The following is a 15,686-nucleotide window of genomic DNA, read 5'->3' on the forward strand; positions in this document are numbered from 1 at the left end:
GAAATCTGCAGCCGGGAACTACTGTACATGCTGAAGTCTTGGCAATGGGATGAATTCTGATGGGCTTCCTTCTCGCACAGCTTGCAGATATACATTCTCCAGGAATATTCCACCACTCGTACTAAGGAGTCCATGTAACTTACAGAATTCATTTACTGGCGCTAGGTAGACAACATGGTCAAAAGGTCAACATGATATGGTTAACATGAGTTTTTAAAAGTTATTTTTATATTCTATACTTTATCATCCATGTGAACTACGACTGTGAATGATGGAATGTGTGGAGCCCAAAACGGGGCAACATTAATAAAACTATGGGATACAAGATATAAAGGATCACCCCAAAAACCCATGTCCACCTTTGTCTACCTTTTCCTATCTTCACCATTTTTATGTTGATCTTTTTTTCCCATGTTAATCTTGACAAGGTCGCCCTAATTAACCAAACCCCTCCAAATCTATCACCCATTTAACATATATAAATTTGGGTACTTGTTTCCTAGCACGGCCACAATCGCGTCCATCGTGTACCTTAAAGTTAAGGTACGCGATGGACGCGATTTCCTTTGAAATCAGGTCCATTTTGCCGGCAAAGGCAAAATCGGTGGCATCGCGTCGGTCGCGTGCAGTAACATGTCCCCCGACGCGACCGATGCGATGGACGCGATTTTGCCATAGGCTTCAATGTTAAAATATTTTTAACATTGAAATCGGGAGCATCGCGTCGGTCTTGTGCCATTATAATGGCACAAGATGAGATGGACTTGATTAAGTCCATTTTACATAGGAAACAATGTGAAATGGGCCAATATGACCCATTTCACATTGTATATGGCCCCGTCATGGTGTAAAAGTAACGCAACCCCATTGTGAGCGTCACCCCACGATTGACGCCAACCCGAAGCGTGGCGAGCGCAGCGAGCCCGCGTGGGGCGGCGGTGCGCGTCCTCCGACCTTTTCATACCCCTACTATCCACGTCGGCGTGGAGTTGAGAATATAAAGTGTGGCGAGCGGATGCGTATACCTGTGAAGTTATACGCGTCCGCTCGCCACGCTTCGGGCTCGGTGGCTCGCCACACTTTATATTCTCAACTCCACGCCGACGCTGCGCTCGCCACGCTTCGGGTTGGCGTCAATCCTGGGGTGACGTTGAGGGGGTAAAATTGGGGGTCTGGGGAATACTTTACATTGATTCCAATGTAAAATAGGGTCCCAGGGGCCCTATTCACATTTGATTCAATGTAAAAATTGCGTCGTTCGCATCGCATGCGATGATACAAATCGGTGTGGCCGTGCTAGGAAACAAGTACCTAAATTTGTTTATTAACCCTTTAAGTGCCAACATCTCTGTAAGCGATTTGCAAAATATAGGCTAAAAATGACGGCGTCGCTCACATTTGTTATGTAAATTCATATAAAAACATTGTTTAAAAAAAGATTATATTTCCCTTATAAGGTAACATCACAGGTCATTACGATGAATACAAATGTTTGCTTGCCGATTTTCACACCTATTTTGGCAAATTCACTTGGCGCTCGAAGGGTTAAGTCCTTAATATAGCGCACATTTATTATGTAGCACTTTACAGAGACTATTTAGTCATTCACATAAGTCCTTGCACCAGAAGAGCTTACAATCTACATTAACGAACACTACAAACCATCACACAACACATCACTACAGGAGAACTCCACTGTGCTGGTCCTGCTACAATGTGACCATTGAGTCCAGCATATAGTAGATTGGTGCTGGTCACTGCAGGGGACCATATGCTTGTTAGCACCTTCACAATAACCAGTTCAACTAGCATAGCGCTGGGGTCAGTTACTCATTTAAGGGTGAAGGGGGCAGATTTACTGCTCCACTGTAAGAATGGGTACACACCAGAACGATTTGGGCTCAATTCCCCCAATTTCGACCAATTGTATGTAAAAAGAGCAGAATCGCGCATGTTTTCAATGTGATTTCGAGCAGATTGCCTTTAAACAAATTCCTCATATGGATGTTGGTATGTGAGCAGCTCAAAAAGTACCAGGCTAGGCTCAGCACATGTTTGAGACAAGCCCCAGGGAAGGAGTTACAGCTACAAGCTGCAATGATTGGCGGTGCCCTCCATAGGTCGGAGAAATTGCATGCATAGACAGCACAAATATTGGGGAGGGTCAAGAACCCACAGAGCTGGCTACTATGACCAGGGCCGCCGAGAGGTATGCCAGGCCCCGGTAAAATTGTGGGGGAGTGGCCATGCCCCAAAATGTTTAGAGGGGGGTAAAAAAAAAAAAAAAAAACACTCTAAAGTCAAGGGGGAAGGGGTGTTGTTTCTCCTACCCCCCTCAGCAGCAGCAGCACAGACCTACAGCATGTGCTAGCGTGCTGACAGCAGGCTCAGCATGAGCTCTCACGCTGTCAGTGAGATGCTCATGCTGAGCCTGCTGTCAGCACGCTAGCACATGATGTAGGTGTGTGCTGCTGCTGCTGCTGTCCAGGAGGGACGGAGGAGGAAGGGAGGGGTCGGCGTAGGGCTCCAGCAAGCCCAGGCCTGGATAAGTAGTACCCGCTCCCCCCCTCTCGGTGGCCCTGCCTATGACTACAGGTGATACGCAGGTGAAGCTGGTCACATGTACTAAAATGTCTTTACCTCTATCAGTGCAACTGGCCCAATATCCCAGGATGCTGATTTCAAACATTATACAAAACGTCAGACACTGTATATCATTCCAAGGCAGATCGGAACAATAAACTGTACACATTGTATAGTGTGTACCCCTAATCCGTTGTTCATTGTATCATGGCATTGTATGTGCTGCATGTAATGATACACTGTAGTACGTTGGGCCATTATTGTATAATGTATCATTACATCGGGTGACATCGTGTATACCCACCGCTATCTATTTGCTCAATCATTATAAAATAAAAGTCCCTGGTGAATGTATGAAGCCTCCTGCCCCAATAACAGGGGCTGTATTGATGGTATGTGTCATCCAAAGTGACCACCTACATGTGACACACAAAGCAGGACCTTGGGATTTGCCTTGTACACAAACAAACCCTGGAAAAATGTAAGCGCGATGTGATGAATGCAGAACAATGCAGCTGACGTGTGATACAACTCAAGGCTATTCGGTTCTATAGTCACTGCTCAGTCAGTGCTCTAATGCTGGCAAATGGAATCCTCGGAAGCAGGAGAGGAAAAGCTCTTTGCCGACGCTTCAAAACCTTTATCGGAGCTTTCAGACCCCGAGAATGAAAAGTAAAATAAATGAAAATTAAAATGAAGGCCGTATTTGTAGAAAAATATATTTTAATAGGTTTTTCTCCAGGACTGAACATATAAAGACCATGGAAGCCAGGGATTTCGTCTTTGTAAGCTCGGGTGGAAGATGTTAAAGTCTGCCTTACGGAGCCTTTTCAGATAATTGTCCATAGGAACCTGGAGATAATAAGAAATGTGTATAGTTATAATAATTTGGGGACATTTCAGAAAATTGGAGCAATGGAAAACATTTCTGTAATTGACAGCAAACAGATGCGCACTTCCTATACCCGGAGTGGGTGAGCCAGCAGGCCACGGGTAACTACTAGCAGTGGGCACCCTTTTTTTGTATAGAAAATTATTTTTTGTAGTAGTTGCAACGCAAACAGAATGCACCAGGAGCCTGTGCGGATGCATCATAAGTGACATGTGGATATCTGTAGGTCTTAGGTTTTTTTTTTTTTTTTGGGGGGGGGGGGGGGGGTGTGCTTTTACTAAACCAGCTTCTGTTATATTACATGCTGTGTGTGCTAGTCTCTAAGGAGCCAACGCTCAGGGGGCACAACTGCAGAAATGATGTATGAGGACACATTTTATGTAAAAACAGGGGCATATAGGATTATGTATATATAAAAAAAAACACAGACACATATGAAAACAAAGGGTAGGCGGGATTACCCTGCTCATGATGGGGTTACAATCCAATGACAAAAGGAGATGAACAGTATCAAAAGCACATTTTAGTAACCATTTCTGGGAGTGAAATCCCGCCCTGTGCAAGGCTGAGAAAGGCATGTAAAAATTTCACAAAGCGGCTTATTATTGAATGATGTTTTCACTGTGTGTAGTGTGTGCGTAACCCAGGACCTACTTGGCTGGTGCAATAGAATCAGGCTGATTGGGGCGGGGGTGACGTCACACACCCTCCCTGACAATGCTTGGGCACTTCTGTGTTTACCCTGACACTCCCAGAAAATGTCCGGCTACCACCCCCCAAATGCTGGCTTATGGTCAGTCAAGTTGTGAACAGCTTGTGATTAAAAAAAAAAAAAAAAAAAAGACCCTTGATTTGATCGGAGGATGGCCTTCCTCAAATGTGTGGATCCACGTTTTGGATTGGTAACAATGCTTCCTCAGATGTGTGGATCAGCGTTTTGGATTGGTAACAATGCTTCCTCAGATGTGTGGATCAGCGTTTTGGATTGGTAACAATGCTTCCTCAGATGTGTGGATCAGCGTTTTGGATTGGTAACAATGCTTCCTCAGATGTGTGGATCAGCGTTTTGGATTGGTAACAATGCTTTCTCAGACGTGTGGATCAGCGTTTTGGATTGGTAACAATGCTTCCTCAGACGTGTGGATCAGCGTTTTGGATTGGTAACAATGCTTCCTCAGATGTGTGGATCAGTGTTTTGGATTGGTAACAATGCTTCCTCAGATGTGTGGATCAGCGTTTTGGATTGGTAACAATGCTTCCTCAGACGTGTGGATCAGCGTTTTGGATTGGTAACAATGCTTCCTCAGACGTGTGGATCAGCGTTTTGGATTGGTAACAATGCTTTCTCAGACGTGTGGATCAGCGTTTTGGATTGGTAACAATGCTTCCTCAGACGTGTGGATCAGCGTTTTGGATTGGTAACAATGCTTCCTCAGCTGTGTGGATCAGTGTTTTGGATTGGTAACAATGCTTCCTCAGACGTGTGGATCAGCGTTTTGGATTGGTAACAATGCTTCCTCAGACGTGTGGATCAGCGTTTTGGATTGGTAACAATGCTTCCTCAGACGTGTGGATCAGTGTTTTGGATTGGTAACAATGCTTCCTCAGACGTGTGGATCAGCGTTTTGGATTGGTAACAATGCTTCCTCAGATGTGTGGATCAGCGTTTTGGATTGGTAACAATGCTTCCTCAGACGTGTGGATCAGCGTTTTGGATTGGTAACAATGCTTCCTCAGACGTGTGGATCAGCGTTTTGGATTGGTAACAATGCTTCCTCAGACGTGTGGATCAGCGTTTTGGATTGGTAACAATGCTTCCTCAGATGTGTGGATCAGCGTTTTGGATTGGTAACAATGCTTCCTCAGATGTGTGGATCAGCGTTTTGGATTGGTAACAATGCTTCCTCAGACGCGTGGATCCACTTTTCGCATTGGTAACAAGTCTTCTTGAGATGTGCAGATCTGCGTTTCATATTGGTAACAATGGGGCAGATGTATTAAGCCTGAAGCGACCACCACCACTTGAGCCCCCAAAGAGACAGGATGAGAATGTGTTTAACCATCCAGTGAGCAGTCCTTGCATATCGGAGACTCCCTTCTCAGCCAGCCTCTGGGACGCCCTCATGTTTCTAACAGGCTGCAGCAGCCCTGAGTTTCTCGCATGCAAACACAGGATCCTCCTGTGCATCAATATGATGCATGGTCCTATATCTGGCCTGCACCCTCCCTATCTGTAATAAAGGATTCTTCTTAGCTCCTTGCCTGTCAGGAGCTGTAGTTCTGAGATTGAAGTAGGCAACCCTGAGTTATTTATATGCTCCAGTACTAGGGCTCTGTATTCCTGTGTGCTGAGTATACGTAATCCTTTATTATGCATCTGTTTCTGGATCCAGTACATGCCCGGAGCTGTAGGATGAAAGATTTAGATTTTCCTACCGTTAAATGTTCTTAAGCATAGAAGCAAAAGCTTGGCAAGTGAGTCCAGGTATTATCATGAAGTGAGATGACATACTACACACACGCTGCATTACATGCCTGACCTCCAGCAACAAGTAATGTTTATAGTATAATTCTGAGAGAAGGAAGGCTGTGCGGCGAAGGATGTCAGTGTGCTGGAGCGGAGTCACGCTGGGAACGTGTGGGTGCGGCGGAGGATGTCAGTGTGCTGGAGCGGAGTCCGCTGGAAACGTGTGGGACTGGAGACCAGTTACAGCACCAGATAGCTGCCCACTGCAGGCATATACAGTACTTACTGTGATGTTAAAGGCGGGAAAAGCTTTCGCTAGGACTTTGGTCTGAAAGGATCGAGCCTAAATAACACAGAGAAAGAGAGAGAGAGAATGAATTACATGTATTCTACTGGGTTTGTTGTTAGTCAGCAGTAGGTAGTGATTAATGGCTGTTATATTATCCTCTCACACACACACAAGTTATACAATAATATCCTCTCACACACGTTATACAATAACACACACAGCTCATACACTAATATCCTCACACACACACACACGTTATACAATAATACACACACAGCTCATACACTAATATCCTCACACACACACACGTTATACAATAATACACACACAGCTCATACACTAATATCCTCACACACACACACACACACGTTATACAATAATACACACACACAGCTCATACACTAATATCCTCACAAACACACACACGTTATACAATACACAAAAAGCTCATACACTAATATCCTCACACACACACACGTTATACAATAATACACACACAGCTCATACACCAATATCCTCACACACACAGCTCATACACTAATATCCTCACAAACACACACACGCTATACAATAATACACACACAGCTCATACACTAATATCCTCACACACACACACACACACACACGTTATACAATAATACACACACAGCTCATACACCAATATCCTCACAAACACACGTTATACAATAATACACACACAGCTCATACACTAATATCCTCACACACACACACACACGTTATACAATAATACACACACAGCTCATACACTAATATCCTCACAAACACACGTTATACAATACACACACAGCTCATACACTAATATCCTCACACACACACACACACACACGTTATACAATACACACACAGCTCATACACTAATATCCTCACACACACACACACACACACACACACTATACAATAATACACACACAGCTCATACACTAATATCCTCACAAACACACGTTATACAATACACACACAGCTCATACACTAATATCCTCACACACACACGTTATACAATACACACACAGCTCATACACTAATATCCTCACAAACACACGTTATACAATACACACACAGCTCATACACTAATATGCTCACACACACACACACATTATACAATAATACACACACAGCTCATACACTAATATCCTCACAAACACATGTTATACAATAATACACACACACAGCTCATACACTAATATTCTCACAAACACACACACGTTATACAATAATACACACACAGCTCATACACCAATATCCTCACAAACACACGTTATACAATAATACACACACAGCTCATACACTAATATCCTCACACACACACACACACGTTATACAATAATACACACACAGCTCATACACTAATATCCTCACAAACACACGTTATACAATACACACACAGCTCATACACTAATATCCTCACACACACACACACACACACACGTTATACAATACACACACAGCTCATACACTAATATCCTCACACACACACACACACACACACTATACAATAATACACACACAGCTCATACACTAATATCCTCACAAACACACGTTATACAATACACACACAGCTCATACACTAATATCCTCACACACACACGTTATACAATACACACACAGCTCATACACTAATATCCTCACAAACACACGTTATACAATACACACACAGCTCATACACTAATATGCTCACACACACACACACACACACACATTATACAATAATACACACACAGCTCATACACTAATATCCTCACAAACACATGTTATACAATAATACACACACACAGCTCATACACTAATATTCTCACAAACACACACACGTTATACAATAATACACACACAGCTCATACACTAATATCCTCACACACACACACGTTATACAATAATACACACACAGCTCATACACTAATATCCCCACATACACATTATACAATAATACACACACAGCTCATACACCAATATCCTCACACACACAGCTCATACACTAATATCCTCACACACACACACAATAATATCCACACACACACACACACACACACACAGGTCATACACTAATACCCTCATACAAACAGATCATGCAATAATATCCTCACACAGACACAGCTCATACAATAATATCCTCACACACACACACAATAATATCCACACACACACACACAGGTCATACACTAATACCCTCATACAAACAGATCATACAATAATATCCTCACACAGATAAATGATCTGATCTCCTCTGCATAATATAAAATACAACACAATTACACGCTCTTCTCCATAGAATATGAAACAGATCCACTTCTCCATTCTAATGTAACGTCATCACACACAGCATCGCTCTAGTCCTCTCCTATGTACATGGACCTGACACGCACAGAACCAGCTTACCATGTAATGAGAAGCATACGCCTCAGAAACAATTAGCCTAACAGGTGCAAACATGCAAAAGGAGGGCAAAGTCTCAGAACACACAGATGCATGCGAAACTGGCAATAAGAAACACACAAGGAAAGCCAGAAAGGTTATTCCAGTACGTAAAAAGCACAAAAACACTACCCATGGTGGGAACCAGGACCAGCCAGATCGGTGCTTTACAATCACATTTTACCCACAGGTAAAAAGGAAAAAAATATCTACCTTGGCCTTATAAAAGCAAAAACACAGAGTCCTTTAATCGTAAGGCACAAGCAGTGGGGAAAACCATCAAAGTTGCTGGTCTCTATAGATTATATTAGTGACAGCATAACACAGCATATTGCCTGATGCAGAATAGACAGGGGAGAGCAGATGGGAGTCTGAGGGGGCAGATCAGTATCACAGTAGCCTGGAAGAGCAATAAATTGCCTTGAGTGGGATATGTCAGCATGCGGAACATCAACAGTACTATTGTAGCTACTGCAGAGAACCCATAACCACAGTCCAATCCTAACGCTACCTGCAGCATACCCAGTAACCACAGCCTAACCCTACCTGCAGCATACCCAGTAACCCCAGCCTAACCCTAACTGCAGCATACCCAGTAACCGCAGCCTAACTGCAGCATGCCCACTAACAGCAGCCTAACCCTACCTGCAGCATACCCAATAACCCCAGCCTAACCCTAACTGCAGCATACCCAGTAACCGCAGCCTAACCCTACCTGCAGCATACCCAGTAACCGCAGCCTAACCCTACCTGCAGCATACCCAGTAACCGCAGCCTAACTCTAACTGCAGCATACCCAGTAACCCCAGCCTAACCCTACCTGCAGCATACCCAGTAACCGCAGCCTAACCCTAACTGCAGCATACCCAGTAACCGCAGCCTAACCCTAACTGCAGCATACCCAGTAACCACAGCCTAACCCTAACTGCAGCATACTCAGTAACCGCAGCCTAACCCTACCTGCAGCATACCCAGTAACCGCAGCCTAACTCTACCTGCAGCATACCCAGTAACCACAGCCTAACCCTAACTACAGCATACCCAGTAACCGCAGCCTAACCCTACCTGCAGCATACCCAGTAACCGCAGCCTAACCCTAACTGCAGCATACCCAGTAACCGCAGCCTAACCCTAACTGCAGCACACCCAGTAACCCCAGCCTAACCCTAACTGCAGCATACCCAGTAACCGCAGCCTAACCCTAACTGCAGCATACCCAGTAACCGCAGCCTAACCCTAACTGCAGCATACCCAGTAACCGCAGCCTAACCCTAACTGCAGCATACCCAGTAACCGCAGCCTAACCCTAACTGCAGCATACTCAGTAACCGCAGCCTAACCCTACCTGCAGCATACCCAGTAACCTTGAATAGCAGTACACATAGCCTCAACATTCTCTGTCTGTCGAGATGGAACAGTATTTCATGTCCGGTCAGTCCACTTCTGTGCCTGTCCCCCTCTGACATATTTTGTGTATTTTTATCTCCTACTCCCTGCTCACCCTCAATCACTTTTTCCATCTGCACATGAATTGCATTTAAAATTCTCTCTAAACAGATAACGCTAAGTGCCCCCTATAAAAGGACAGAATGCATTTAACAGCATAAATGAACAATGCTACGTTGTTACAAGGTAAATTGTTCTATTAATAATAAAAACATATAGAAATAGATAAGGATCTTACATGTTCCAGGTGTACATGGGCCTGACTAGCAATATCGAATATAACATCTTTGACATTTCTCTCCTGGCTGCCTCGGATGAAATCCTCCTGCGACGCTCCGTGCTGCGGAAGATATAAATCAGTATAAATAAGAACATACATCTCAGTCCGCAAGGGATAAGGGGATTCTTCCTTCCTAGCGTCTCTTTATTGGTCAAGAATGAAAACATTGTACAACAAATGTAAATGTGAGACACCAGCAGAGGACATGGCCGTCAGTATTGCTATGGCAATGATAATCACTTCACAATCCAGAACCCAGAGCGGAGAAGGCCAGGTATAATAACCGTAAACGTGCTATAGACACACATGTGACCTTACTCTGGGTGACTCATAAGGCTGCTAAATTCGCAGCCTTGTGAGTCCCCTAGACACCACCCGCTCCTCGTAGGTCCGCCCACCTTCGCACGCCGAGTTGCCCGCACGGCTGTGAATGGATGTTTTGGCAAAACATCCATTCACAGTCTATGGGGCGACACCCACATCATTCCATGGTCGCCGAAGATGGGGGTTCTATTGAAGATGGGGTGTTGCCCATAGCAACCAATCAGAATCTACTTATTTATTTAGCACCTTCTAGAAGATAAAGGATTCTGATTGGTTGCCCATAGCAACATCCCATCATCAACAGAATGCCCATCTTAGTGAATAAACCGCACAGACTAATAAATGGTTTGAAAATATGCTTGAATACCCTTGGAGGTGACTGGGTAGATGGTTACTCTTATGGGCATGTGTAATAGATGAGTCGCAGAAGTGGTTGCAAGCTCAAGTAAAAGGGGGTCAGGATGCTCCCGGCAAAATGACCCGGCACTCTAAATGCCGTTAGTTGCCGGGTCGTATGTCGGAAAGGGGTATGACAGACAAGCGCTGCGTCTTGGTGCGCAGTGGTAGACGTACAGCTGCTAATCTACAGCCAGGCATGGTTTATACAAATGAGTCTATCCTGGGATTATGCAGCCTGGCCAGAGCCTGCCGTAATGAACACAGTTGTCATAAAGCCGTTGTACAATTTACGGCATGTAAGCTTCCTAATTTTTTTTTATTTTTTTTTTTATCTCCGCTCAATGGCAGCCCAGGATGTTGCCAAGACAACCGCTTTAGAAAAAGGGACAAACTGACTGAGGAAAATATGTAATGCTCCATTTCAGAAAAGTTATGGGAGCAAGAACAGAAAACACACACACACAATAAACTTGTCTGTAAGAATGGCAGGGGCTTATTGTAGTTTAAGAATAGTGCATGAAGGTAAATCAGAATCTAATGTCCTATGTTCGCCATTCATGACTACGTACTCAACCTTTACAGCAGTCACAGAGCTTGGTGAATGGGCGCCTGGCACTTACCAGAATGCAGATGTCAACAGGAAGGAAGACCTGGCGCCTGCTGCTGTGAAAGGGAACGGCTCGAAGACAGGTAATGATGCCTTGTGCTTTCCCTATGTGACTGGCGGCGTGGTCTACATGAACGTCCCGGATATCTGTGGAGGAGGGGAGGAGATGAGAGATCATCTAATGGATGTGGGAGGAAACTTTAGGCCACTTTCTAATAGAAAGACGCACACACCACCATGGCCCAGACAGTATTACAATTTCTTGCAATATTAATCATCATTGGCGTGGTACTAAACCCTTTCATATCCTCTTACAGTGGTTCTCAAACTCGGTCCTCAGGACCCCGCACAGGTCATGTCTCCTGGTCACTGGCAGGAGCTCTGTGGGGGATATTTACTAAGATGGGAGTTCTATTTCAGATGGGATGTTGCTATGGGCAACCAATCAGAATATTCTCATCTAAAAGATAATAGGGGAAATTCCAACGTAGAAAAAAAGGGGGGTTCAGAACAAGGTTCTGTGGCAGCGCTAAAGTGAATGATTTATAATGGATTTACAGATTGGATAATCTTTACAATCAATTTTAATATTGATAAATGACCTGTATATACAGTATTTTCTAAAAAGAGAAGAAATGCAACATGTACATGTAAAAAATATACAATAAAAATGAATAAATAAAAACACTCTCTGCTTGCTGGACTGGACTTTTTGCGTTTTTTTTTTGCACTAAAGCAATAAAGTTACACAATTGTGTGATTGGTATAGTTACCACTCCAAGGACAATAGTACGGTGCACTGGGCCGTCCTGTTGGTGGCAAGTGGATTGGGGCGATGTCCAATGGGTCTGGGTGCTTCTCCCAAAGTTTGGGGTGATGGTAATGGGCCCCAATGGGCTGAAGGGAAACAAGTTGAGCTCCCAGCGGATGTGCGGTGGATCCTTACTAGTGGGTGGCCTGGAGGGGGGATATGTATGTGTTCCGTGGCCACTGGAGGTTTTCCAAGGCGTGTTCTCCACTTTTACTGGACCAAGTTGGATCGGTGGTCTGTCCAATCAATTGGATGGTTGGGTGTCCCAGATGGTATAGTGACCAATGTATAGCCCCAATGGGTTAGGTCCCAATTTGCGGGGAGTTTTGAGTCCTCTCTATACTGTGGTCTGGACTGATGGAATGAAGTCCACGGCCACTGGAGGTGAGAAAAGTGTCCTGCTGTTTTTGAGAACAGCGGTGGAACAATTCAGTCCAGGAGTATGATAGGGGTCCAGCAAGACAGGGATCAGAGTATTGGGGGGTCCCCAACGCGTTTCGCTGCTTTCCCAAACTGCAGCTTTATCAAGGATAATATTTATTCCATGCTTTTTAACAATAAAGCATACACCACACAGCTTGTTTTAGTAACATTTTCAGGAAAGTTTTTCTTATTACCTTGACAATATTTAAAGGAATGTATGCGTAACGGATGTAACCATCAAATACATTAATCAGAAAATGAAAAAAAGGCCCCTTGCGTTAACTGGTACAGGGTTACTTAATAACAATGTTTGCAGATGGGTACTATATCTCATCCTCTTGTTTTGGCCATAACCACCCACCTCTGGCTGGATGCATCACCCGAACACAGAACTCTCCATTCTCATTTATATCAGTGACAGTCCCACAAAAAGAGTGGACATGGTTCATGAAGAAAAAAAAATTGGGGCTATTCAAAGTATGAATTTCTCAGTCCATCAGTCATAGGGGGGTATGCAATCATCCGCCGCTATTTCCGACAGGGGAATTAGCGGAGGGGCCCTATTCAATGCTGTCTTCACCGATAGCATTGAAGAGGGTTCATGGCAGAATAAGCCCGACTTTAAAAGCTGTGGATTGTCGCAACTCTGAACCTAGATCGACATCACGGCCATTTTTGTGACCACGCCCCCTTTCGCCAATCGGCAAACGGGACATTGAATACCGTCTGTCGATTTGCTGTCGGGCAAACAGAAAACGGGCCAGGATCACGGCTGTCGGGAGGGATCGAGAGCCGTGATTCTGGATTGCATACCCCCATAGTCTATAGTAATTTAAACAAAATCGGTTGGCAACAGTGTGTCACATGACATGCTGCCATTTTGTCTTCTTTTAGTAATGGTTATCAGGCAGACACTGATTGTGACCACTGATTATCTATTGTGGTTTTCTGAAAACAAGGGTAAGAAACTTGGATTATTGTAGTATATAACACAAGTTGACGACACGAACTGTCAGAAATTATATGTTGATAATCAGTATTTCATGTGGTTTTTATATGCAAGAGAGAAATACAAAGAAGGAAGCTGTGACACCTGCAGGGTGCCCATCACATGTACTGTTTGTGAAGCTTTTACTGTTTTTGTTAAGCAGCTAATAATGGAAGGATTGTGGTGACACAAGTGATTTTGAGGGACTCTTGTCAATTAATGCCTCATGATTAACACTTTCTCTTTTGCGTTTAACATTTCTGTCATCTGTTTCTTGATTTGACTCCTTCTGCTCGCCTTCTGGCACGAATCCATTCTGACCTCCTTTTTTCTGGTCTTCCGCATTTTTTTCTTTATTTCTGCAGCCTTTTCTGTGTTCAGTCTGGCTCTGTATTTTATCATTCTTTCTACAGGTGTCATAGCTTCCTTCTTTGTATTTCTCTCTTGCATATTGTCCATCTAGGATAAGCAAGCTAACTTGTAATAACAGCTAACGGGCATAAGTTGTTAATGTAACACATGTAACAAACTATGTTACGTCCGTTACGTTAAGCATGTTACATACAGTAGGTTACAGTACAGAATTGCCAAAGGTAATAAGTTGTGAACAAATGTCAAAGGAATTTTTAATCCTCTCATAAACCATTAGAGATCTGGTAAATATCATGCATTTACTCATCTTTTTAACCAAAATATGGAAAAAATACCAAAAAAGTAACGGATGTAACACTTAATATGTGCCACATGTAACTCTTTGACTAACCTAAAACCACCTGAAATACTGATCATCAACATATAGTTTCTTACAGTACATGTCCTCAACTTGTGTTATATACTACAATAATCCAAGTTTCTTACCCTTGTTTTCAGAAAACAGCAATAGATAATCAGTGGTCATAGTCACAATCAGTGTCTGTAACCATTACTGAAATAAGACAAAATGGCAGCATGTCATGTGACACACTGTTACGGACCGATTTTTTTTAAATACTATAGACTATGACTGATGCACTGGGATATTCATTATTTTGAATATCCCAACTTTTTTTTTTCATGACCCATGTCCACTTTTTGTTAAAATTGCCCATAGATAGAATCTGATAATAGTTCGAATCTGCTGGTTGCCCATAGCAACATCTCATTTGAAATAAAATGACCATCTTAGACCATCTCCGCCTGTGTATCACAAACTGTCACATTCAAAAATCCCCACAGGTGACCTGGAAAGCATGACCTGTGTGGGTTCTTAGGACTGAGTTAGAGGACATGTGTGCTAGTAGAACTGTATAACATATGTACTTAGAGATTTAGGGGGGTATGCAATCGCCGTCGAGCATCTCCCGTGGGGGAGATGCTCGACGGGCCCTATTCAATGCTGTCTTCCCCGACAGCATTGAACAGGGTTTCCTGGCAGAACGAGCCCGACATCTCTAGCTGTCTGGCTCGTTCTGCAGAGAACAGCCGGGAAGTGATGAGCTGCCGGCTGCATCTCGTCACTTCCCGGCCGCAACTCGCGGCCGCGCCCCCTTCTCGTCCCGCTGCAGGCGGGACATTGAATCCCGCCTGCATGTTCTCGGTCGAGCTGACCGAGAACGGGACTGGGTCACGGCGGGCGAGCAAGCTCGTCTGCCGTGACCCGAAGATTGAATACCCCCCTTAGTGCTAGTTCTCTGGTCTTTAGGTCACAATAATCTCTATTAAATTCAGTGAGGACTGTGGAGAATGTTAGGACAGTTCACCTGATCAGGAC

General features: G+C 43.9%; 1 protein-coding gene across 2 annotated transcripts in view; it reads right to left on the reverse strand.

The window, feature by feature from the left end:
* Positions 1 to 3,288: 3,288 nt before the first annotated feature.
* NDUFAF6 (NADH:ubiquinone oxidoreductase complex assembly factor 6) overlaps positions 3,289 to 15,686 on the reverse strand; it is a 30,290-nt gene continuing 17,892 nt past the window's right edge. For both annotated transcript variants that reach the window (XM_083187030.1, XM_083187031.1), the window contains 4 exons: positions 11,728 to 11,861; positions 10,343 to 10,444; positions 6,229 to 6,285; positions 3,289 to 3,435 (listed from right to left, as the gene is read on the reverse strand). In XM_083187030.1, the coding sequence (XP_083043156.1) occupies positions 3,307 to 3,435; positions 6,229 to 6,285; positions 10,343 to 10,444; positions 11,728 to 11,861 (422 nt within the window). In that variant the 3' untranslated portion in view covers positions 3,289 to 3,306. The remainder of the gene's footprint in view (positions 3,436 to 6,228; positions 6,286 to 10,342; positions 10,445 to 11,727; positions 11,862 to 15,686) is intronic.

This window comes from Crinia signifera, chromosome 5 (assembly GCF_055691185.1).
Source record: "Crinia signifera chromosome 5, ASM5569118v1, whole genome shotgun sequence".
Lineage (NCBI taxonomy): Eukaryota > Metazoa > Chordata > Amphibia > Anura > Myobatrachidae > Crinia > Crinia signifera.